Source organism: Mytilus californianus, unplaced genomic scaffold (genome assembly GCF_021869535.1).
Source record: "Mytilus californianus isolate M0D057914Y unplaced genomic scaffold, xbMytCali1.0.p SCAF_4, whole genome shotgun sequence".
NCBI lineage: Eukaryota > Metazoa > Mollusca > Bivalvia > Mytilida > Mytilidae > Mytilus > Mytilus californianus.
The window spans coordinates 6,783,918-6,810,476 of NW_026262690.1; the positions used below are offsets into that span (position 1 = coordinate 6,783,918).

General features: G+C 32.9%; 3 protein-coding genes across 3 annotated transcripts in view; 1 reads left to right on the forward strand and 2 right to left on the reverse strand.

Annotated features, from left to right (window-relative positions):
• Positions 1–268: 268 nt before the first annotated feature.
• On the reverse strand, positions 269–6,424 carry LOC127737357 (calmodulin-alpha-like). Its single transcript, XM_052247978.1, has 5 exons — positions 6,301–6,424; positions 4,730–4,760; positions 2,173–2,316; positions 1,563–1,805; positions 269–439 (listed from the first exon to the last, which is right to left on the reverse strand). The coding sequence occupies exons 1-5, from the start codon at positions 6,301–6,303 to the stop codon at positions 414–416; spliced, it is 447 nt and encodes a 148-aa protein (XP_052103938.1). The 5' UTR covers positions 6,304–6,424; the 3' UTR covers positions 269–413.
• A 2,928-nt stretch (positions 6,425–9,352) lies between these two features.
• LOC127737369 (calmodulin-A-like) lies at positions 9,353–13,263 on the forward strand. Its single transcript, XM_052247982.1, has 5 exons — positions 9,353–9,463; positions 10,561–10,591; positions 10,773–10,916; positions 11,999–12,244; positions 13,071–13,263. Exons 1-5 carry the CDS (start codon positions 9,461–9,463, stop codon positions 13,097–13,099), a joined length of 453 nt encoding a protein of 150 aa, XP_052103942.1. The 5' UTR covers positions 9,353–9,460; the 3' UTR covers positions 13,100–13,263.
• A 92-nt stretch (positions 13,264–13,355) lies between these two features.
• The window catches only part of LOC127737368 (sortilin-related receptor-like), a 32,846-nt gene continuing 19,642 nt past the window's right edge, over positions 13,356–26,559 (reverse strand). The window contains exons 7-11 of the mRNA XM_052247981.1: positions 20,954–21,067; positions 20,308–20,421; positions 17,460–17,570; positions 15,944–16,186; positions 13,356–15,725 (exon numbers count right to left, since the gene is read on the reverse strand). Of these exons, the coding sequence (XP_052103941.1) occupies positions 15,064–15,725; positions 15,944–16,186; positions 17,460–17,570; positions 20,308–20,421; positions 20,954–21,067 (1,244 nt within the window). The 3' untranslated portion in view covers positions 13,356–15,063. The remainder of the gene's footprint in view (positions 15,726–15,943; positions 16,187–17,459; positions 17,571–20,307; positions 20,422–20,953; positions 21,068–26,559) is intronic.

Consider the following 26,559-nt stretch of genomic DNA (forward strand, 5'->3'; position numbering starts at 1 on the left):
GACTTAGAATCATACAAGCGTTCATGTTCTCGTTTACACAATGAAAGCCCATGACCCAACAATTCAATAAGATTGGCTCAACATATGTATATTCAAGTGAAATATCTTCACTCATTGACCAAACTTTAGATAAAATTCTTACGGTTGCCTTATTTCTAAATCGAAATACTGTAGTTATACAAAACAAAACGTGATGAGCCACCATGCATCTGTAGTACCGCGGAAATTAAATCTAATGCCTGCCTTTTCAACTTTTATAAGCATAACAGGAGCTTGGTTTTAATTTATTATATACATTGATGATAATCCACATTTAAATGTGATATGGACATTTAAAACAAATACATTGGATAAGTAAATGACAAAAAGTATGTTGTAATGTAAAAGAGTGTACGCTTTGTCTTCTGAATTTACTATTTCAACATCAGGGCAACAAACTCTGAAATAAAAAAATAAATGTTATTTTATTAAACTGTACAAAGGTGCCCCGACATAGCTTGTGTATAATGTAGCAAGCATTAGATTTGATAAACAGTGATGTTACACAAACGACAAATTTGATGCTAATGCAATGTATAGGTTATGATTTATTCCATTATGAAGGATAATTTATCTGTGGTGTTTATCTCAAGTTTTGCAAAATAGAAAAGTGGAAAAAATTTGAATAACCATAATAAATAAAAGAAGAATGTGTCTGAGGACACGAATGCTCCCACTCAAGCTTGCTGGTTTTGTTCTTATGATTGTGTATGAGTTTCATAAAATTTGCATGAAGCAAACTTGCGTTAGAGTGCGGAACGAAAAAAATTGCAATATTTGGCAAGTTATAAAAGGGCATAATTCTAGAACGGTAAGTGACTCACTGCCCAAATTCGATCTCTGTCTGACAGTTTTGAATTTAAGCATTGTGTATGAGTTTCATAAAATTTGCATGAAGCAAACTTAATTAAGACCGAGGAAACGAAAAAACTTGCAATTTTCCAAGTTATAAAGAGACATAACTCTAGGACAGCAAGTAACTCACTGCCCAAATTCGAACCCTGTCTGCCAGTTTCGGTTCTTAGCATTGTGTATGAGTTTTAATAAAATTGTCATCTATAGCTATGTACATTCTTTTCCTTTAGTCTATGGTGGATATATTTTATTATAAATTACACCAAATATCTACTTTATTTACAGACCCTTTGTTCTATCTCGACATTCTCAGAGTCTTTTAATTGTATCTGCGACTGATTTTTTTTCCAGTCTATTGTTTACCTTAGATTTGTTTAACCGACTTTCGTTATAAACTATCGTTGGTACGGAAACCTATTATTCTAAACAAGAAAAGAGGGACATATGGTCGGTTCATATGAGACAAGAATATCTCATACCTAATTAGAAATAACCAGATCAATTGATTGTATCATCCTTTTATCTTTACAGTTTTTGGTTAGGTCTTCAGCAATTAACGCAACAGACATATTTTACGATCTCTATTTTTGTTTTACTTTTGATTAGTTACTTTTTTTAATGTAGAAATGCAACTAAATAAACGTTTCACTGAAATCATTTCGTTTTACCTTGATAATTTATCATTCCGTCTCCATCGAGGTCTGCCTCGTGTAACATATCGTCAACTTCCAGATCTGTCAATTTTTCACCAATTGCTGTCATGATGTGTCGAAGCTCTGCCCCACTAATAAAGCCATTGCCTTCTTTGTCGAATAATCGGAAGGCCTCTTTTATTTCCTCCTCAGCGTCACCATCTTTCATTTTCTTTGCCATAAGCGTTAGGAATTCTGGGAAGTCAACCTGGCCGTTTCCTGATTGTAAATCATATGACGATAATATAAATTTTGTAGACAAGTAAACTTATGGAATTCAGGGAAAGTGCAGACGACTCTTTGAATTAATAGCAGTTAAGCATTAGTATTTTAGCATCCTTGGATCTATTCTAACTAAAGTCAGACATTTTTTCAATTTAATGCTTAGTGTAATTGTTTTACAAGACAGCAAAAAACTTTGTTTTTACATGTAATGTTACATGCTTAGGCGTCAACAGAAATCCGAAGTTTACCACACGCAGGTGCCGGGTATGAACGGAAAGCTCACACAAATGTTTATTGAAAATAATGTAAATAATAACAAAAAATGCAATGGTTTATTCTTCATAATTATAGAATGCCTTACCATCAGCATCAATTTCATTTATCATGTCTGCTAGATCTGCTTCGGTTGGGTTCATGCCTAGTGATCTCATTGCTGTTCCCAATTCTTTAGATGTGATTGTTCCACTTCCATCTTGGTCAAATAAACTGAAAGCCTCTTTAAATTCTGAAATTTTATTGATTGAGAAAACAGGTCAAAGGAATAACTGATAAACAGAACAAACCAAGGAAGAAAAGTCTTGTCTTAATCAGTGGAAAGAGGGTATCAATGTAGATATGCCCAAAATAGGTCCAAATCCTCCAGGAGTTGAATAGATAACATAATAAAATATTCGAGAAGTTGGTTTAATTCTAACTTGAAAGCAATCTGATTAAAATTTAGATCTAACTCGATGGGCGTATATATCAGAATAACGAAATCAGAGATCTTTATTTCAATTAGATTGACTTGAATGAAGCCTCGAACTGCATCCATCGTGTTTGTATAAATAGAATTTTGTCTGCGTTTTCGATTGTCATTGCAACGCAATGGATTTTGGGATCGTGTACAGCATATAAGGAACTGTCTTACCTATGGTATCTGCCTTACTGATAATAGGGTGTGTAGTGGAACGTAATCAATGCATCACTGGTAAATTATTAATTCAGGGATTTAATAAATTTGGCTGTACCTGTAGAAAACTTATAAAAAACGGTATTTCACATCCTAAATTTTACGGTAATATTGTACTAAAATCGTTGAAATCACTATGTAATCCTATAAACTCATCGAACTTTTAAACACACTTATTATAGTAAAGGTTATCTTACCAATGTTGTAATTAGATCTTTGAATATAGTTTACATTGGCACAAATATCGATTTTGTCATCAGCAGATTTTATATTCTTTTAAACGTTTTTTGGGATGTATAAATACACATCCACGTTCATTTTCTATATAGAGATTACTCTATCTATATATTACATTATATTTATTAACAGGTTAACTCCTAACTATCCTACTGCCTGTCGATACTTTTATTTTGGCATTGCACAAGTCATGTCTTCTTTGACTGTCCATGACGTTAAAACACTAAATCCCTGGGATGTGGTTTTAGTTGATTTTAGTCTCTGATGCATGATTTTTTTATTATTAATTGTTTTTGGCTTTTAACTAGCTTTCAGTAACTGCGAGTACTCTCAAATCGTACTTTCGTGTTAATTTGACCTATTGATACAATTTGTAATGTATTTTTGTTATTTAATGTTTACTTATTCAGTGTTATATCTAGTCTCACTATTTTTAATATATACCACCTTTGATAAGTGTTTAGTATGACGATAAATTTTCACTTTTGTTTTCGGACTAGGAACAACAAAATTATTTATTTTTGTAAAAATTATTTCCGTACTTCATGTATACCTCACAACAAAAATATTTTTATTTACTTGTGTACGTTATTTAATTTGGCGGCATTTTGTTCAAGGTTATGGTTGTCTTTCTAAATTGAGTTAAGCCATTTCAATTGATATTTTATAGTGTGTCTTTCTATGTTTTGATGTTACACTATTGTTTCAGGTAGGGTGAATGTTGGCGCCTATTAAAACGTTTAAACCCGCTGCATTTGTTTTCACCTGTCCCAAGTCAGAAACCTGATGTTCAGTGGTTGTGGTTTGTTGATGTGGTTCATAAGTGTTTCTCGTTTCTCGTTTCTCGTTTTTTATATAGATTAGACCGTTGGTTTTCCTGTTTGAATGGTTTTACACTAGTCATTTTTGGGGCCCTTTATAGCTTTCTGTTCGGTGTGAGCCAAGGCTCCGTGTTAAAGGCCGTACTTTGACCTATAATGGTTTACTTTTACAAATTGTGACTTGGATGAAGAGTTGTCTCATTGGCACTCATACCACATCTTCTTATATTTATTTATCAGTATTCTTTTTTCAATATTATAAAGTAACGCTTCAGGTATCTCATAACATGTATGTGTGTACTCTAACACTTTTATTACTCTATTAGTCTTCTCTTTGGTTTATTTGGCAATTTCAGGGTTCTTAAACGTATGCATGCGTGTGTCTCTCATCTAACTCTGGTAAGGTCTAACCCTTTAAGCTAATGAAGATAACACGTTATCAATTGTGAGCGTCTGAAGCGCTTTTCTGGATTAACCTCCATCAGAAACGCTCAAACCTAATCATTTGAAAGCCAAGGATGTATGAGATCTATATGACCACAAGAGACTAAAACAATAGAACAATTCATTACTTTAAATGATATATAAAAATATTACTTCAAATTATTTAAAAAAAACCAAACTGTTTGTTGATGATCGATTACTGCAATATAATTGAATTTCTGAATCTTACTATACAAATCCTTGCAAGAAGACACAAAAAAAGTATTTGTATAAAATTTATGGGAGTAATTATTTTATTATCACGTCTTCAGGTTAGCTTTGATTCCCATATTTTTTTAATTGTTTTATAAAAACATACATGAATTGTACAGTAATAGTTTCCATCATTTGATAAAGAATACTTAAATAAATGTTAATATACGTTAGATGCTTGATCCAAATGACAATAGGTCAAACACCATTACCGTGTATCTGTTCTTCTGTAAGCTGATCAGCCTGGAACGAAGGAGCAGTGCATTAAAACCTTACTTTTCCAATTTGAATTAAATTCTTTATTTAAAACTCTAAGGGAACGACCATTTAACTTCAAGGGGGGAAGGAGGGGGGGGGGGGGGGGGGTTATTGTTTTTCCTAAAAAAAATAAAATATTCTGATCCCCAATTTGATGAAAAAAATAAAAATATTCTGGTCAAGCAGATGATAAAAAAAAATATTCTGAATCCAGATTTTCCCCATACCTTATAGTGTTAAATTTGGAAAAAAAATAATTTGATTGATAGCGTCGAAAAAGTAAATAAAAATGTTCTGACTCAGAAAAAAAAACATACCCCCCCCCCCCCCACACACACTTAAAGTTAAATAGTTGCTCCCTAACTTTTCCATTTTCTTTTGTGTCCATTTTTACGTATTTATGCAATTACAGGGTGGTTCTTTGATTTAAATACAGAGAAACATGATACTGAAGAGACTACAAAAACGAAAAGATAATCAAGAAAAAACAAATATTCTAACTGAAATAAATTTCCAAAAGACAATGATTCCAAAGGACAATGCCCGAACAACCAAGAAGTTTTTTTCAAACGCTGAAAACAAAAAAAAACTTCTCTTTAGAATTATGACAGTGTGTGTACTATCGTTTTTTCCACGTTACTTGAATTAAAATAGCGAAGACAAGATTTTAAAATGTCGATACTATTTATTATTTATACATCTCTTGATCAGTGTACATGTGAACCGTAAACCAGGGTCAACTTTAATAAAGATGTTAATTAGGATTATCTTATGCAAATGTTAAAGGAGATTTAATCTTTATTTAGGCATTTAATTGAAATGAATAATTGTTGCTCATACTATTTGACTGATCGCATATCGATTTTAGAACATGGGGTTACATTTTCCATTACAGACAAAATGAACGAGGGTTTCCAAACTGAAACCCGAACTTCTCTTAATTTGAAATACATTGTATATATATATGTATATTAATATTGTTATGGTCTTCATTCTGAATAGTACACAATATATCTGTTTACCTTGAGCGATAACGCTAATTACACCTACCATAATTTCAACAGCAGCTAAATACAAATCTTAAATGATATTTATTGTGTAAATCCAATGCCATAACTAAATAAATATTTGATTGTAATAATAATTTACTAATTTTAAATCGGACTTTAACCTTCACAACCGTGTTAAAGAATTTAGTATGAAATGTTTGTTAAAAACGCCCCTACTAACGTTGGTTCCATTTGTCAACTAGACTAAGTGTACGAATGAAATAAAAGATAGCATTGAAATAAACCAAAATGACTATAATAGAACAGCACTTAAAGTTTTATGAATCATGATATTGCTACAATCATCCAAAAAAAGAAAAAAACAAAACAAAACAAAACAATTTGACTGTAAATACATTGCTACAATTATACAAGAAAAATGATTTCTATGTTAATACAATGTGTACCGTAATACGAAACATCTTAGAATCAGTTTACTCACGTTTACTTTTAAAGACCTTATAAAGTTTACTTACCATGTCTGTATAAATATTTTGTCTGTATGGCAATTAATCTCTTGTTCAAGATTTAAACCATTTTAAATCAATTCTATCTTTTAACTGGTGATATAATATGACGAAGATATTGTTTTATGTCTCATATTTGTTTATGTTTATTCATGCTATTTTTATGGCAGTGGCTATTCTTCTGGTCAATACAGAAAATAGCAAAAAATTGTTATTTTCCCGGTCGGAAAATAGCTTGGCCTTCCGGTAATTCAGAATAATACCTTCTCTACTCTTTTATGCCACTTTTCTGACCATACATAAAAAAATGAAAGATTGATACTTTTATTTGGGTGAAGTGGTTATTGGGGAAGGTAATGACAAAAAAATAACCTCCGTGACAACCACTTGAGAACTCATCAACACTTTGCGCGTTCTTCGTGAGAAAGCTGCTGATTATATTAAGTTCAACAGAAAATGTTCTTGAAAATAAAAAAAACAACAGAATCGTTTTATGATATTATTATTCCTCATTTATTATAAGATAAACGATAAGGACAGCAGACTATAGGCATTATGTTAACAATTATTTGGGAATGTTGCTATGGGAATAAATTTCTCACGTACCAACTCCGATTCTTTTTTTTACTGGCTGTATACTTCTTAGGAACACGACAATTCTACGTATATGTAAGCAGCTAGTCAAGGAGCGTCCTATTATGAACAGATATACCATATAAACGACAGGCTTCTTTGAGCTTCCTACTATGTACAGATATTCCAGATAAGCGACAGGCTTCATGGATCTCTCTATTATGTACAGGTATACCAGGTAAGAGACAGGCTTATTGGAACTTTATGTTATGAACAGATATTCCAGGTAAGAGACAGGCTTCTTGGAACTTTATGTTATGAACAGGTATTCCAGGTAAGAGACAGGCTTCTTGGAACTTTATGTTATGAACAGATATACCAGATAAGCGACAGGCTTCTTTGAGCTTCCTATTGTGTGCAGGTATGCCAGATAAGCAACAAGTTTCTTGAAGCTTTCTATTATGTATAGATTTACAAGATAAGCGACAGGCTTCTTGGAGCTTCCAGTTCACGATTGATTGTCATTGAATGTTTCTGAACTATAGTTTTATATCCCAATTCAAATTCAGACGTATTATCAGTCTGTCCGTCCATTTGAGGACGTCTCGTGATAACTAAAGAAATACTTCAACCAATTGAAACTAAATTCTCATACAATGTTAGGTACCATAGAGACTAGCTACCTTCGGACTTTATTCAGTTTCTTGGTGAGTCGGTCGAGTTTAATTTCAGATTGTGAGTAAGAGTTTATGCACATCAATTAACGCCTTTAAAGATACATATTATTATTATTATGTTGGTTTTCAGGCAAATCGTTCCAGAGTGAAGGACCAGTAATCACAGAAAACAATCAATACTTGCAGTACAATGATAATATTGAAGGCACATCTAAAGGGGAAAAAAGTAATATGTCTAAGTATATGTCTCTGGTTAAGCCAACCGTATTTAAGCCAGCAAAGCATATAAGTTACCGGATTTTCAATTCAAACAAGAATGCAAAAACGTCATAAAGCGTATTGAAAAATCAAAGCAACAAAAAGCCAAACATGTATCAATCATTAGAATAGAAAATATATGAATTTCCTTCCGAATTATACAAATATAAAGTCTCCTAATAAAAAGAAAGACAACTGTTGGAACTTGAAGCTTGTAAAAATAAGGAAATGTCTGTACTAAGCAGGGATTTATAATAAAAGCAAACAATTATGAAACAATAAAGATGTAACAAATTCGTTACATGGTAAGTAAATAAGTAAATTTTATTTAGAGTCGGCACATATGTACAATCAACAATAAACTAATCATAGATACAAGGATTAAAATTTTGTACGTCAGACGCGCATTTCGTCTACAAAAGAATCATCAGCGACGCTCGAATCAAAAAGTGAAAAAGCAAAGAAAGCCCTTTCAAACGACTATAGCATAAATACAAAACATCACAATACAACACGGTTTCTTCAACTAAGACAAGTAACTACACATGAGCATACAAATGCTAGCAAATATAATTTTTAGATAAGATAAGCACACTTGAGCTTAAGATTGAATTAAAGCAAAAATTGGGTAAAGTTTAAAATATTAATGAAATAAAATGACTTTGAAGTAAAATGATAGAAACGCAATCGTTGGAACAACATATTAAATCAACGACACGAAATATACACTCCTTCATTTGAAACGATTGATAAACAAGTCATGCTATACTTTTGTGAGGGTGCAGTATTCCAATTGGCCAATTTCTGTCGCATTGCGGCAGTTAGTTCATAATCTGTTAAAGGCAAAGGCATAGTTAATTAAATCTGATTACTCACATTCATCTTAAACAATAGACCATGTAGTATAAATAGATTTATAATTAAATATACAAAGCGTAATTATCTTTCCAACACAAACATATTAAAAAAGCCAACGTCGTTTGAAATTTAATGTTAAAGAACGTCAAGAACAAGAATATAAAAAAAAAATCCCATATTTGAAAATATGTTCCGATGAAATGTAACCAATACTTAAAAGAAGGTTCAAAACAATATCAATAGTGTTAACTTACTAGGTTTTAATGCCTTTAGTCATTTCACCAATATTTTAGAAAATTTCGGCTTAAAAAGGGGGACGTAGTTTTTCATCCCAAATTTAAGAGTAGGTCCCATTCCCCGCGTTGACCTATCACCTTTCACTCGCCTATGTAAGAATTTGTGTATCAGCTAATCTTCAAAACGTTTATGTTTCTATCTAACAAATAAGTTAATTGAGAGTAACGTATGAAAATGAAAATGAAAAAAAGAGGAAGGCTTTCCGCACACATAATGTTGTTATTGTTCTGATATGCTTTTAATCAAAACATAGCCTACCAAATATCATTTTAAAGTCACATTTGCTTGAGAGAAACACATGGTGTAGTTTTTTTTAAGATATTCAGTATATTTAAATTGTGTGCTTGTCCCATTGCGGTAAAGATTGTTATTTTGTGAAATATTACACCAGAGATTATTATCATCAGATACATTCAGTAACTCTTTACAAGTAAATATTTATTCTGATCTTATTAGGTTCATATAGCTAATATTGTATATAAATTAAATACAGCACACACTTCAGAATGGTGAGTATCTCAGCTTATTTACTATGAATAATTAAATTATATGTAAATTTCACAGGTAGTCAAATTACTCTTTTATTATTTTCATTTTTATTTTGAACGTAATGTAAAGCCTAAGAAATGCATTCATTGACTCCTTATATTACCCTTCACTTTAAAAGGATATATGTTGCCATCATGTCTATCGTTACTAGTGACTTATCATACCAATATACCAGCGAGGGAGTTGTTACTTACTTACAATATATATCAAGATTTCTGTCTTTTTTCATTGACTTTTGAGCAAAATAGCTTCGTATGCCAAGCTGGTGATGCCAAAAGATCGAAAGCGAAAAGAATATTAATTACTTGACGAAAGACGATGAATGACCAGATCTACTAGTATATTCTAATGTTTAAATGAAAATCAAATGTCTTTTTGTTGGTAATACATGATTGCTCATATTTTCATTTAAATTTCCTTTTAACTATAACTTGGCATGAACAAATTGATAATAATAAGTATTATAACCAGTTCCGTGTCCATGGTTGATTTACCTGCATCAGGTTTACAGAGGTCAGGAAGACCAAAAAGTTGAAAAGTCAAAAATAGAAATCCTATTAAATCATGAAAACAAAAAGGACGTGAAAAACTCATACAACACCGTCTAATGATTCAGTACCGAAACACTTCCTAACAGGTAGATGAGCTGATTCCACTGGATAAACAAATTCCACTCCACTGGGCAAACAAAGTCCACCAGCAATGGTACAGTTCTTAAGGCTTTTGATTATAACTAATCTTTATGCTAAGACGAAGTCATCAACATATATAATATAAACAAAATCTATTCTGAATTCAAAAAGACCAACACATAGCTGAAATAAATCATATGAGGCAGTAACCCAACGACACAAACAACTTGAATATATTTAGTGGTCAACATACAATTATCAGCAACAGACATGTGTTTAGTCTTCAGCGACCGAGTCTAAAAATGTAAATAAATTAAACAGAAATGATCAAACTTTAAGGTGTGCGATCAACACCAAACCAAATTAGATGTGTTTTATTGTATATTGATGAAAGTTATTACTTTTATAATTTTTGTTTTTTACAGGCAGAATCATTGACAGAGGAACAAATAGCAGGTAAAGTTGAAACAAATCACCCTAAAGCTTTTAACATATATTTAGGATTACTATATAAAGAATAGAAAGCACATTTTGCTCTGTTTTGTAAACTTTCATAATATGTATTTCTCATATAAGCATGACTGTATATAGTAAAAGTAACAAATGAATAAATATTTTAAAATTGTCTATCACACAGAATTTAAAGAAGCGTTTAGTTTGTTTGACAAAGATGGAGATGGTACAATTTCCTGTAGGGAGCTAGGAACAGTAATGAGATCACTCGGTCAGAATCCGACAGAGGCAGAATTACAGGATATGATCAATGATGTGGATACAGACGGTAGGACACACTTTAAGCTTTATCAACTCTTCAATTGAAAAAAAAACCGTACGGAATAAAACGTGTACGTGTAAAATTGTGCACGTGGTTACCATTTTATTTCATAGACAAATATTTGTTTGCACTTGTGTATTTACTGTACTTATATGTGAAATTCAACGAAAATGGTCACCATTGCCCCTTTTCAGATCTTGATTTAAAAACCAATTCATTGTAATCTTTCTATATTAGCACGTGTTTACAGTGACGTCACAGATAATATTTTCATTACTTTACTTTATTTTGACAGAGCTATTGATGTCGTCATGAATTTATCAAAACTTTTGATACATTTTATCACGAACAAATAATTTTATTGTGAAAGTATTCTTCTAATTTCAGGAATTTATTTTAAACCCAGTGTCGGACGGTAATATCATTTATAAAAGCTTACAGGTTTACAAATTGTCCTTTGAATCTGTCTTTAAGCTTGATAGACTTATTGATAAAAGTTGCAATCATACTGTTGTTTTTCAACCATTGTATTTATTATTTTGGGGAGAACTAACAATTCCAAAGTTATATTTTGAAGCAAGACTAAAACACTTCTTCTTCTGTGATCGGTGGTTCTCTCCGGTCACCCGGCTTCCTCCGTCGATGAAAAATAACTGACCCACCCTTGATATAACCAAGAGTGCTGAAAGTGGAATTAACATAAAAAATAATAAATCAATCAATCTTCTTCTGCATCGAAATTCTGAACAAATGTTTTCTGGCATGAAGACGATAGTGTCTTTCTGCACAGTTGAACTCTTTTCTGAAGTTTAGTCCCCAATATTTGAGTGTAGGACGCTTGATTTCATAGAAGGCTGTAAAGTACTCTGAGCTGGCTATTTTGAGATGGTAATGTTTACTATTGTTTTAGATCTTGTTAATTATTAAACGCGTTTTGATAGAATTAATTTGTACTTTAATTTCAAACGAAAGATAAAAATTAGAAAAAGATACAAAGTAGAAAACATTAAAAATTATTGCCAACACCATAATGGAATTACAAAATTCCATACAAAACCGACTTATTTGAAAAAATCTTATATTATCAGGCAATGGGTCAATAGAATTTCCAGAATTTTTAACAATGATGGCAAAAAAAATCAAAGATGGCGGTGAATCTGAAGAAGAACTCAGAGAGGCTTTTAGAGTTTTTGATAAAGACGGTAATGGATTTATAAGTGCAGCTGAATTACGTCACGTGATGACAAATCTCGGAGAAAAGCTAACTGACGAGGAAGTTGACGAGATGATACGAGAAGCCGATATTGATGGAGATGGTCAGGTAAATTATGAAGGTAAGTCACCACAATTTAAAAGAGCAGCAAAGTGAATGGTTGACAAAATATGTTCAAAAATTTACAGTCAATGACAGGAAACAACGCTTATAAGAACACATAACTGTTAATACTGTACTACGAATGTAAAATCAACACATAACTGTTAATACTGTACTACGAATGTAACATCAACACATAACTGTTAATACTGTACTACGAATGTAACATCAACACATAACTGTTAATACTGTACTACGAATGTAACATCAACACATAACTGTTAATACTGTACTACGAATGTAACATCAACACATAACTGTTAATACTGTACTACGAATGTAACATCAACGCATAACTGTTAATACTGTACTACGAATGTAACATCAACACATAACTGTTAATACTGTACTACGAATGTAACATCGAGTAAATTATTAGATACAAAGAGACCAAGTGGAAATATTGATGAGTTAATATCAACTAAAATTCTAACGAGCTGCAATAAGTTGAAATAAAGGATACAACTGAGACAAAGCAAGAATAAGAAAGAACAAAAACCAGTCAGATAGAATCGAACATCGAAAACTTCCCCTGGGCCAATACAAAATTTAATTATACCAATAATTTTTATTTTATAAAAGTCAAATAAAACTGAATAAAAATCGGCGGTTCATTCCATTCTTAAGAAATATAAATGTGAATCAAGGCGAAAGGAAAACATGTCTATATCTGATCACTTATATAATATAGTTTAAAATTGATGATTAAATTTGACAAGGGAATTGGATTGCCTGCAAATGGTACCAGTGTGTACAATCTAATGATTTATATTTTTATATTGTAGAATTTGTCACAATGATGATTTCAAAGTAGAAGCAGATTGATATATAAACTCAAAAAACTGAAGAGTAAAATTGAGATCTATCGATAAAAAGATGGAACATGTTCACAAACAAATACTACATGTTTGAGCTACTTTCCGTTTTGTATGAATTGCAAAAACCGAAAAAACGAGATTAAAGTATCGACTTCAGAAATCTCTTTTTGTTGCTGATTGCCAGAATAATCATTATATATATATGAGAATATATAGAGAATATAAACGAGAGTTTACATATATATGAGAGAGAGTTTATATATATATGAGAATATATAGAGAATATAAACGAGAGTTTACATATATACGAGAGAGAGAGAGAGAGAGAGAGAGAGAGAGAGAGAGAGAGAGAGAGAGATATGTATCTCCATTCTATATAAGTTCCAATTTTATTGATTCAGAATTTAAAATAATGTACGTTTGTTAAGAATTTGATTTTGTGAATATACATTTTTTGTAAGTAAAAGGATAATGCGAACATGTGGTGTAAACAGCTGCAGATGACAAAAAGGACAACTAAAACAAATATTCAACACAATGTATGATTCTTTTTGTGAAATTGTAGGGTTGAAACATAAGAAAGTATCACTCGAAACTAATTGCCGTATCTCCTACATGATTGGGTCCGGGTTTGGCTATAATGTTGGTCTGTTTCGGTTTTATCAGCTCTTCGGTGTTTATATTTTGTTTTAGATTTACAAATATTTTTTTCCTCGTACTTCACCGAAAAAACATGTCAAAATGCGCATCATGTGAAGTCAAATTTGTGCCGGTTAAAATTATTTTATAGAACATTTTAGATGTTTAAGTTCGAGCATTCCTGATGAAGGTAAATCCAGAAAAGGACACACGATATTTATAAAGTTTTATTTTTCATTTCGTAGCACTGGATCGATACCTCTGCTGGTGGACTGTTAGTCCTCGATCTTCAGCTCAGGGGTCAGACATTCTAAACTAATATGTTTTATAACACATTGTTCTTAAATATACCGTTGATAAGTATAACAATTATTTGGAAAATATGGTTCAAACCCCCAGGCAAAGTTTTAAATTACCTTAGATAAATTTAGCAATTTCTTTTATAAAAATAATAAGATGTGGTATAATTGCCAATGAGACATCTCTCCACCAGACCAAATGACATAGAAGTTAACAACTATAGGTCACCGTACGGTCTTCAACCATGAGCAAAACCCATACCGCATAGTCAGCTATAAAAGGCCCCGAAATGACAAATGTTAAACAATTCAAACGGGAAATTTAACGGCCTGATTTATGTACAAAATAATGAACGAAAAACAAATATGATATACAGCAACAAACGACAACCACTAAATTACAGGCTCCTGACTTTGGACAGGCACATACATAATGAGGCGAGGTTAAACTAGTTTGAAGGCGCCAACCCTCCCCTAACCCGTGACAGTGGTGTAACAGTACAACATAAGAACAAACTATAAAAAATTATGTCCCTTTTGACTATATAGCTTCTAGCATTTCTACATTTTACACACCTTTTGATTTCAAGCGTTAAAGTTTGAGAAGTCCTGATGAAGGTTAATTCAGAAAACGTATATACGTATATAATGTGTTATTTTCATTTTCAAGTTCTAAGTAAAGAAAAGTATCTGTTGTGTATTAATTTAAAGAGAAAGAGCAAATTCATTTGAAAACCATAAACATTAAGATATCGTTAAAGACATTCACTGACTTAAAAAGGAAAGCGTAACAATAAAAAAGTGAAATTTAAATTTATTAGCGTTGTCTTCAGTAATACAGTAATATGAATTTGACTAATTCTAATTCTAAATCTTAGATATTTACAAAATTTTCTTAAAGATAAATCACTAAAACTTTTCATGGACTAAAAAGTTATTCAGATACAAATCAGTAAATTAATGACAAATACTATAAAACTGGATTCGCAGGAGTATTGGTAATGTAATTAAATATATTCGACTTATTCGTTCTGTCTAAGGTACTTCATTGCATCATACAATTGGCGTGCAGTAAAATGTTCTTTGATCAGGCCATGAGTTAACATATGGCGTCTGATATCATTTGAGTTTATTTCGCCACGGCCTTGGACTTTTTCATTTTCATTACTGTCTTTTAAAGCTGTCAGTTCTTTTAGCTGACGAACAACCTCTTCCACCTGTGCAGTGTGTTTTATCTTGTGTCCGGCTAAAGTGTGCTTAATCTTTTGTCCGGCTAATGAGTGACGAATTGATTCTTTCCTCTCCATCTGTGCAGCAAATCTATTCCTTTTTACAGCTAGAGACCGAGCATTTGATTTTGCCATTTGAAGTCTTCGATAAGCATTCAATCTTGCCGTTCCCTTTGATAATCTATTATCGTGGACCTTTGTTCGACGAAGATCTTCATGTAGAGATAATGATTTCTGTCTGTAATCATATCCTGTTCTACTATGAACAGGTTCTCCCACAAGCTGTCTGTAATCATGTCCTGTTCGACTATGAACATGTTCTCCCACAAGCTGTCTGTAATCATGTCGTCGTGTGTTACTGCTAGAAAGCCGTTGTCTCATAAGCTGTTTGTTGTATCCAATGTTTGACACTCTTTTACTGCTTATTTCCCAAGGTATGGAAGGCCCTAACCAATCTGTAAAATAAGATTCTTAGACATAGTAATCTGCTGATATCTATAAATGGAACAAATTCTACAGAATGCAAAGATAATGGGGTGTTTCAACTAAGAAATTATGAACAACTTGGCTATAACTATTAATTTTTTTAAAAAGCGTATTTTATAAAATAAAAAATATCATATTTGAAAAACTGTTCGTTTTTTTTCACAGAAAGGAATTGTTCTTTTTTTACCTTCCAATGGCATACCAGGCAATTGTATATGATCTTCAGATGGTGCTGTTGGTAATATTAAAGGAGGTCCCACATGTGGCCCTGTATCTGGCAGTCCTGGCAGATCTATAGGTATAGGTATAACTGATGAAGCGTTGCATCTCTCATCTGACAAATCGCCGCAATCATCCTGTCCATCACACAATTTATCAACATCAACACAATGTGAGTTTCCACATCTAAATCGATCATCGTCACAACCGCCTAGAAAAAGACACTAAAACTTCATGTTTCCTACTAGGTTGTTTTTGGCATTGACTATTTCTAGTTAAATATAGTGCTACAAGGATTATCACAGTGAACTGCGTTGAATATATTATGTAGTTTATCTAAAGAACCGAGCTAAAATCTGTGTATGCTATCGATGTACTCTTTTCGCGTAGTTCACATTTGCATATAACAAAGGCTTATTTCTCTTTCGTATCAAATTAAATTAACCTAACAAAACCAACAGAAGACATGTATAGAAATCTACGTTCTTCTATGTTTAAATCTGGGGAAGTCGGGTGTTTGGTTTTAATGTTAAATACATGTAGTAATTCCTGTTATCCTCTTTATGTATCAAAATGTATTTGGTGTAAAAACTATCATGGCATAAAAATGTTTTACTTTCACCAGCAATACGACGGTGCCAGATGTAGAGCAGGAACTGCTAACCCTTCCGGAATACCTTTAATTGAAATAATCCAAATGAGTTACTCTCTTTGAATAAATATATTATTATTACTATTATCATCATTATTATTACGCGATATTTCCCTCAGTTCTTGTTCTTCAATCTTTGGTTGCCTGTGTAATATATTGTGATCGTTGTTTGTCTTTTCGTCGTTTATCTTTTATTATGATGGTGTTTGTTATTATTAGACTGATGATTTTTATTACCCTTTGATGTCTTTTCTTAATGTTTTTAAGAAGATCCGTTGAATGTATTAAGCTGCTTGTTTTATATTAAATATTCAAAACTTTTCGTCTTGAACGTACACAAAAAGCACGCAAACTGAAATAATATGTTTTGATATTATCCCCTGATGGGTAAATGTACAACTGCTGGTTTCCAGTCACTTTTTTTGGATGGCATTCAGGTACGTTTCACATTTGTTCTATTTATATTCATACTATCAACTATCATTCAATTTCGTTGGCAGATATATTGTATATATATTGCCTACCTTTTAAACTTGCATGTAACCACAACCCTAGTATTAGATGCTGACACACTTCTATTCGAATTTGATAAAAATTCTATTTATCACAACGTTACATATTCATATTTCTACGAATTAAAACACATGTAACCAAAAGCCAGAAAGAAATATTTTGTCATCCATTTATCCGAAGAAAATGTACCAGTAGAAGTAATGTTGTTAACTACTATACAACTATATTGTTTAAAGAATGTCATCGGTATCTATTTATATCTATTAATCTTCATATTATAGACATCGATAACAATTATGAAACGTTTTTTCTTACGTACCACAGCCGACGTCATCGGAAGCATCACTACAATCCGGCCAAGAATCACATTTATAGGAATCTGGAATGCACTTCTCATCCTTTATACATAGGAAAGAACCACTCTTACATTCTGAAAATAAACCAACATTTAGCAATCACAGGTCAGTATTGAAATGAACGATTTAATCCTAATAAGTTACGATAGGATTTACAAACAGCAACTTATACCGAGGGACATTTCAAAGCATAAAACATATCATCGAGGTGATTTGCAATGCTATGAGATCGATCTTGGCGCTGGCAAAGATCATTACCTGGGTGCAGGGAAGATAAAGCATATGTTTGCAGTATTGATCTTCCAGCTGAATATTATAGAATGTTGTTTCATAGCAGGTAGACAGAAAGATTTATCTTTTAGACGTCTTAATTTTAGGATGCTATTTTTTTCATTACTTTCCAACTGCCTATACGTTACTCTTGTAATGAAAATATATATTCTTCTAGGTAGCCTCCATTTGTCTTTTAATTCAACTTTCTGGTGTCCTTAAGTTTACAAAGATATTAAAGTTGATTGTTTATTGGTTTTAACCCGAATGGATGTATCTAATTTACACCAAGATATTGATGTCAATGCAGAATGTTAGTTTTCATTAATTTAGAAAGGGGGTCCTCAGCAATTTGACCATATAATTTTATTATTGAAAATAAAATCGAGAATGGAAATGGGGAATGTGTCAAAGAGACAACAACCCGATCAAAGAGCAGAAAACAGCCGAAGGCCTTCCATGTGTCTTCAATACAGCGAGAAAATCCCGCACCCGGAGGCGTGCTTTAGCTGCCCCCTAAACAAAAATATGTACTAGTTCAGTAATAATGGACGTCATACTAAACTCCGAAATATATAAAAGAAACTAAAATTAAAAATCATACAAGACTAACAAAGGCCAGAGGCTCCTGACTGGGAACAGGCGCAAAATGCGGCGTGGTTAAACATGTTTTTTGAGATCTCAACTCTCCCCCTATACCTCTAGCAAATGTAGAAAAAAAAAACAAACACACAGCAATACGCACAGTAAAACTCAGTTTAAAAGAAGCCCGAGTCCGATGTCAGAAACGTAACAAAAGAAACTGAACAAAATGACAATGATACATAAATTAACAAAGGACTACTAGCAGTTACTGACATGCCAGCTCCAAACCTCAATTAAACTGATTGAATGATTATGTCTTCATCATATGAATATCAAACACAATCCCTCCCGTTAGGGGTTTAGTATCATACCATTATATATAAAATATATGAGAAGAACATAACCCGTATCATGCCAACAACTGGTTTTAGAATAAATGTGTTTATTTCCGATGCAAAGACCCTTTAAGTGAATCAATATTAAAGCCAAAATATGCCATCTTTAATGACCTGACAACAGTATCGTAACTACATCCCTTCTTAATAAGTCTGTTTAAAGGTTTTGTTAGCTTTAGAGGTGAGTGCCGACATTTTTGTGCTTTGTAAAGAATATTACCATAAAAGATTGGATGTGAAATACCTGAACGTATAAGATGTCTGCATGTTGATTTATATTTACGAATGATGTCCTTGTACCGATGATAATATTTAGTAAATGTTTTGACTAGTTTGTGATATCGAAAACCCTGGTGTAATAATTTTTCAGTAATACATAGATTTCTTTCGCTAAAATCTAATACGTTGTTACATACACGAGCAAATCGTACACGTTGAGATATATAAACACCATAATATGGTGACAAGGAATGGATAATTAACAATAGGAAATGAAAAATCATCTCTTTTATCATAAATTTTGGTATTAAGCTTCCCGTTAATGATATAGATATCAAGATCCAGGTAAGGGTAGTGTTCATTGTTAGTATTAGCTTGATTTAAAGTTAGTTCAACAGAAAAGCATGATTAATACAGGGTATCCGATTTCATTTAACGACATCTTGGTGTAAATACAAATAGTTTGGACTTTGCAGTTCATTAAGTAAAATCAATCGTCGAGTCGTCATCGTCATCGTCATCATCATTAAATGAATGATAACGTTTTAATATAAGCCAAGACTTGCTTTTTAAGTGCATTATTAGTATTCATACAAGTTAGGCTAGGCATCACGCAAAAGCGGATTGGTAGCTCTTATCTAACCCCAAGTCATTGTCAAATTCGTAAACCATCTGTCATTATATATAAGAAGATGTGGTATGAGTGCCAATGAGACAACTCTCCATCCAAGTCACAATATGTAAAAGTAAACCATTATAGGTCAAAGTACGGCCTTCAACACGGAGCCTTGGCTCACACCGAATAGCAAGCTATAAAGGGCCCCAAAAATGACTAGTGTAAAACCATTCAAACAGGAAAACCAACGGTCTAATCTATATTAAAAACGAGAAACGAGAAATACTTATGAACCACATCAACAAACGACAACCACTGAACATCAGGTTCCTGACTTAGGACAGGTGCAAACGAATTTTGTAATTCTAAGACTTAACCGAATTCAAAATTTTGATATTGAAACACATATTTTTAGGACAAAGGATTTACCAGATTGTTATTGAAACAAACCAACATAAAAAAAATTAAAAACCACAATGTACAACACTGAAAGCTAAATCAAGAGCAACATGAAAATAAGGGGCGACCCCATGTGCCTTGGAATGGTAAGCAGGTGACATTAAATTTCTAGAGTTTAAATGCCACTTTTTGCTATTATTCTACTAAAACGAATAAATAGTTCCGCACATGAGGCCAAAGCAAAGTATTCGTTGAGAAAATAATGCTTTCTTTGAGGGGACCTTGGTTTTGTAGATGGCGTTATTTTAGCGTGCTATTCAAATGTACCGTTGCAGTTTTCTTCGTCTGATTTGTCTCGGCAATTTTCATTGCCATCACATCGATCACCCCAGGCACAGCGACTATCTGCACATGTTATCTGACCCTCTGCACATTCAAAGTCTGCAAAATAATAAAAGCAAGCAGACATTTAAGAAAATTTAATGTGACTACAAGAATCGACAAAAAGAAAAAAAAACGATATAATTTGCGTTTTCCAAAAAAAAAAAAAAAAAGAGATGTGAGACAACAGATCAACGACAAAAGTAAGCAACACATTCAGATGTCATTAAGAGGACGACTTACAGTTTTCTACAGTAGACAAGTGTTTGTTCAATATGTCAACCCCTGACTCGCTTATCCCGAGACATTAAAAGTAGCGAATAAATGGTCAAAAATGTCTTTTAAAAGCTTCCTCTTCAATAATAAGTGAGTTCGATCCCGAATGTGGTTTGGTTCATGTTTGTCAATCTCCAGTGTATGTGTAATGTTTGTAGACTGCCTTTCGTCTTATTGTTTTCTCCATGCATGGTGTTTTTTTAATTAACTTAATCATTATTTCATTGAACACCAAATTTCCATGCAAAATCAACAGTTCACATTTATCTAATAACTAAAATACTGTATTCATTTTGTCATAACAACCATTTCTTACCAATGCAGTCTTTTTCGTCTGATTTATCTTTACAGTCATCCCATCCATCACATACTGCTCCGTTTGTACAGGTATGGTCGGCACATTTAATGGTACCAGTTGGGCACTCATAATCTAAAGCAAATAAACCAGTAATAAACTCCAAGTTTACTGATTTCATGCTCTAAAAACCATTGCCAAATGTACTGAATATTGAATATTGCTGTGAAGTCTTCAGTTCTTGATTTTTCAGATTATTATTGTTAGCTACTCAGCAAAAATAAAACGGTTGTTTGTTGTTGGCTTATGGTCGTATTTACGTCGAATCATGAAATTACGTTTCTTTACGATATGAATACGCAATATACTATTTACTAAAAGGAAAAGATGTCAAGGACCAATTAAAAAAAGCGACGAAAGATAATTTCATGTCTAACCTCTACACAGAAACAAAAGACAGACATAAACAATTCCATAAAAAAAAACCTCAGATATTCCGGAAATGAAGTCATTAACTTCCAGCGAGTTGAGCGTAATACTTTGGGTCAATGAAAACAAATTAGATTGGTTAGGCATCATAGGGCGCCTCGACGAACACCACGTAGTTCATCAACCCATATTCTCTTGAATAACCCCTTAAAGGTACTACATAAAAATATCCCACTTTTTGTTTGTAAAATTAACAGCATTTTGTGGAAAACGCAAAACAAAATTTTAAATATTTTTTGCATTGCTATTTCAACAGTTACATAGCTTAATTCCAAAATATGTTTGATAAACGATTCAGTTGAGCTTATTTAATATAAAATACTTTCTATAATTTGCTGTGTTCACTTTAGACGTACGTATGTTCACGTGATTCTTACCTTCACAATTGTCTTTGTGGCAGCGATTTATAGTATTCTTTTTATATTTTACTTTGTATTTTTATAACTTAACCAATTTTCCATTTCAGCGAATTATTTCAATAAACTATAAAAATATTTAATTTGATCTAAAGTTGTTAAAATATTTTGAAGACATTTTCTGAACTCATTACGCTATAGCTTTCCGTTTTCCAAATTTAGTCCCTGCTATGGTGTAATGAATAATTGACCATTGAAGCATATGATTATCCTGTATTGAACCCCATACAGTTAGTACTGCAGTGCAGGTATGACGTTTTCATGTACTATTGGTTAGTACAGTGAGTACATTTAAGTTCTGCCGCATTGGACTTTTCGATGGTATTCATTGGGTAATTTGTACATTATTTTCTATTGGCTCTGTCTTGCTATTTCACTCACGGTTTTCATTGTGAGGTTTATATTATTTGGAACTTTCTTTGAAGTTAGATGTTATTTGTACCTGACTATTATTCTGGACCTTTTTGGACATTTTTGACAGTAAGTTTTATACATTTTGTAAAGTAGTGCTCTTTCCGATCATATATTTTGAACTATATTTTGGTTAGAATAATTCTCACATTTTTGTAACTAAGTGTTTAAGAGTACATCTCATAATTTACAAGCTTAGAATTATTACGATTTCATCTATTGTAAATATAGCTATTCTATTGTATCTTTTGAAATCGTTGAATTTAATTTATTGTCTTGTCAAGATGACATAACACTTAATTTATATATTTTTAATTGGCCTGAAATTGAATAGACTTTGTCACAGTATTTTGAATGTTCATTTTGAACATGGGTATTTATAATCGTATATTATTTTCAGAACATACCATATAGTGTCCTGGAATAATTGTATTAGTGTTTATGGCAGTGGATTTTGATAACTCAATCCCACATATTGGTAAGGATTAATTCCTTATTCTTTATAGATTGTTCATTTTGTAATAGTTGCTTTCACAGCCAAATTGGCAACGAAATTGTATTTTATTCTATTTCTCTTTCGGCACATTTTAATAATTCTACATTGAAACTGTAAAGCGTATTGGCGCTTTCTAAAATGAAGCACGGTTGTGTAGATTGCAATGCAATCCGAAACTTTGATATGTACTTTTAAATTAGCTATTTGTAATTGTGACACAAGTTAATCATGATTGTGTTTAATCATACTAGTGTTTAATATTGCTTGTGTTTAATAATGCTATGTAACATTTGTAAAATTGCTTATGATATTTGCTATTATTTTGCAGAGTTACATTTTCCTGGTATATAATAAAGTATCTGAACCAGTTGGAGTCTATAATTAAAAGCCCTTATAAGACCCTATCACAAATGGCGCCCACGTAGGGACCAGGCTTGGCGACAGAAGCGACAACTTACGAATTCAGCAAATGGCAGATCGATCCATCTAACACTTACCATAGTGAATTGGAAGATTCCGGAAACCATTCATCTACACTTTCCGTAACCGAGTGCACTCAATTATATCGTTTATCCGTTGGATCTCGTACAGATGAAGAACAAACTTTATGCAGTGAATCTTATTATAATTGTATTGAATGAACTTTTGTGTGAATTTATTTAATGTGTGTGAAATAATTCTCTGGAAAATGTGCAGTACACGAAGATTTAAGGTAGGCCATTTCTTTATTATCAACTGTATTTAATTAGCTTACCTGTTTATACACAATGAAAACTGACCCAGCTTTGGCTTACTACATCAAGGGGTATCGATGTCTTTAACATATTTAGAAAAAACAACTGTTTGCTTTTGAGACGCTAACCAAAATCTTTGCATTTCAATTCATGTAGTTACATACACTTTCTGAGCGTCATACAGCTGAGCTGTTCTTCATCTTCCGGTACCCTATATTATGGAGTAATTTAGTATCCAATACATAGTAAGTTCGTCAAAAAGTCAAAGTTTTCTTGCTGTTATCTACAGTTGATAGTAATAGTATAGGGATTTTTTCCCCTATTTTGATATACTTACGTATACATTTAAGGTAGAATTTGTGTATAGAAACAGATATATACAATTTTATGAAACCTAAGGTTATATATAGACATTAATTACATTGATTATATTGATACTTGAGAACTGTCACAGGGAATAGCGGTGTATAAAGAAAATATTTTTTTACTTGAATATTTGGAAATAATTACGCATGATTTACGAAGCGTAATAGTTGTACATATATAAGACATTGTATATAATTATTTTTTTCACATTTGTTCAGAGCATTTCATCGACCTGATTTGATTTTTTTAGACCATATCGTTTACGGTTGACTAGCTATAGGTATTGTCGTTATATAGGTCAGTGCGTAGGCGTAGTGTATTGGTTTATTGATTTATCTTTGATCAGGTGTTGATTTCAAGGTATCTAGTTTGGAGTATTACGTATTGCTAGTTCAGGTGCGTTTGACTTGACGGATAGTTCATAGTGCATATAGGATCTCGTTATTTGATTCACATATACATTATAGGGTAGGATAGCATATTATAGATCATAGACGTAGAGTAACTACACCTAGTACTCGTTCGTTTATACATAAAAGGTGCCCGGAAAGAGTATACAGATACTAAAAACTATACAGAGTGAGCTTTATATAGCAGGTGCATACATTATATTAGATACATATTGCTCCTTTATATAGATAGTAGATAGCTATACTATTGATATATCAGGTAAAAGATTTATTTACATGTAGTTTATATTTGTACTATATAGATTTGACTTTATATCCGTGAACCGTACATCGAGATTTTGCCGATTTTTGCGATTCGAATTTTATACAGCGGACCGTTTTTTTTTATGCAAAGATGCGCTTGCAACTTGCAATGAATTAACGGACTGCATATAGAGTTCTATCGATTTTAATTATCGATTAATCTTTATTTGATTAACTAATCGCTGATTAGTATATAGTATATTAGCCAATTATTTGGCCTAGTTAGTTTTTTTTCCAGCTTATTTGTATCATGGCCACGGAAGGCAAGGAATCTGATATAGAATTATCCGTCGAAGAACTAGAACACATCGCTGCAGCTTTTAAGGAGATGGGAGTCAAACCAAAAGCGGACAGCGCTTCCGATTTCAAGCATTGGTTCCAAGGAACTCTCAAACAACCAATTAAGACCGAACCATTCCCACCTAAAGCAGCAGCATCAATTGAAACCCAATCAAAAGGGTACCAGAGCCGATACATTCCACGAATAGTTCCGTTCTCAGGCAGTGACAAAGATGAATCTTACGACCTATGGAAGTATGAAATAGAATGTTTGCAACAGGAAAAATACGACGAAGATGTTATACTACAAAGCATGCGAAGATCGTTTAAAGGCGAGGCAGGAAAAGTTGCGATGCGCCTAGGATCCAAAGCATCTGTAAAAGATATCATGGAAAAGATGGAAAGTATATTTGGCACAGTAGATCACGGAGAACAACTTTTGGCTAAATTTCACAGTGCACGTCAAGAGGAGGGCGAAGATGTTTCCGCTTGGGGATGTAGACTCGAAGATATGTTGAGTAAGGTAGTACATAAGAAAGGAATAACACCGCAAGAATCAGAAGAAAAACTTCGCACCCGTTTCTGGTACGGGCTTCGCAAGGAACTTAAAGACATAAGTGGATATAAGTTTGATAATATAACCGATTTTGATCAGCTTAGAGTAGTGATGAGGGAAATAGAGCAAGACCAGCTACCGAACAATAAAAAGACCGCACACATTAAGATGGCACAATCTGAAGGCGAATATACAGAGCTAAAGTCTATGATGCAACAAATGAATAAAGATATTGGTGAGTTGAAGAGACACACCCAAGAACAATCACAACGACAAGATGAAACTCGTACCGAAGGCCAATATCAGCAAAGTACACATAACAACTGGAATACACAGTACCGAGGTCGGGGACACCGTGGACGTGGACAAGGAAATAGAAACTACAGACCGTACTGGGACAATACACAAAACACACCATTACAAGCGGCAGAAACCCAACAACAAACACGACGTAGAAACACCGACCCCATTATTTGCTATAAATGTGGACAAGAAGGACACTTTGCGTATGGATGCGCAGTTAGGACCGATCATTTACGTTCTTTAAACGACAACAGGTCTATGTCAAGGGACGGACATTAGGCTCGGAACAACAATGTCCCAAAAGGCAACAGAATATTGAATTGGTAGGATCCTCAAACGAAACAACAATTTTTATTAACGGCATTGAATCACAAACACTTTTGGATACCGGTTCAACAGTCTCGACGATCTCTGAATCATTTTACCGTTTAAATCTACAGTCAGTTCCACTGGAACCATTGACAAGCTTTCTACATATAGAGTGCGCCGATGGACAATCACTTCCGTACTTAGGATTTATTGAAGCAACCATTAAAATTAAAGATGTCAACGGAAACCAATATCAAGGACTATTTCTTGTCGTTCCTGATAGTACATACAACTATAAAGTACCCGTTTTAATTGGAACCAACGTTTTGTCAATTGTATTAGAGGATATCCGTCATACTCACGGAGATAGATTTCTGCAGACAGCTAATCTTCATACTGAATGGTATATGACATTTAGGACAATGACACTTCGAGAGAGAGAACTTCAGAAGAATGGCAATCGTTTATGCATCGTTAAATCAGCAGAGCATACAACTGTTATGATACAACCTAACGGATCAGTCGTATTACAGGGGTACATGGACAAGCAGATAC

Bases quoted from the DNA above. Each gene is read 5' to 3' on its own strand.
- LOC127737357 (XM_052247978.1), bottom strand. The intron at 2,317-4,729 runs GTAATGGTGTTT...ATAAAATTTCAG, and splicing joins TACAGAAGAACAGATACACG to AATTTAAAGAGGCTTTCAGT. The intron at 1,806-2,172 runs GTAAGGCATTCT...ATTTACAATCAG, and splicing joins AAATGAAATTGATGCTGATG to GAAACGGCCAGGTTGACTTC.
- LOC127737369 (XM_052247982.1), top strand. The intron at 10,592-10,772 runs GTAAAGTTGAAA...TCTATCACACAG, and splicing joins GACAGAGGAACAAATAGCAG to AATTTAAAGAAGCGTTTAGT. The intron at 12,245-13,070 runs GTAAGTCACCAC...TTTATATTGTAG, and splicing joins TGGTCAGGTAAATTATGAAG to AATTTGTCACAATGATGATT.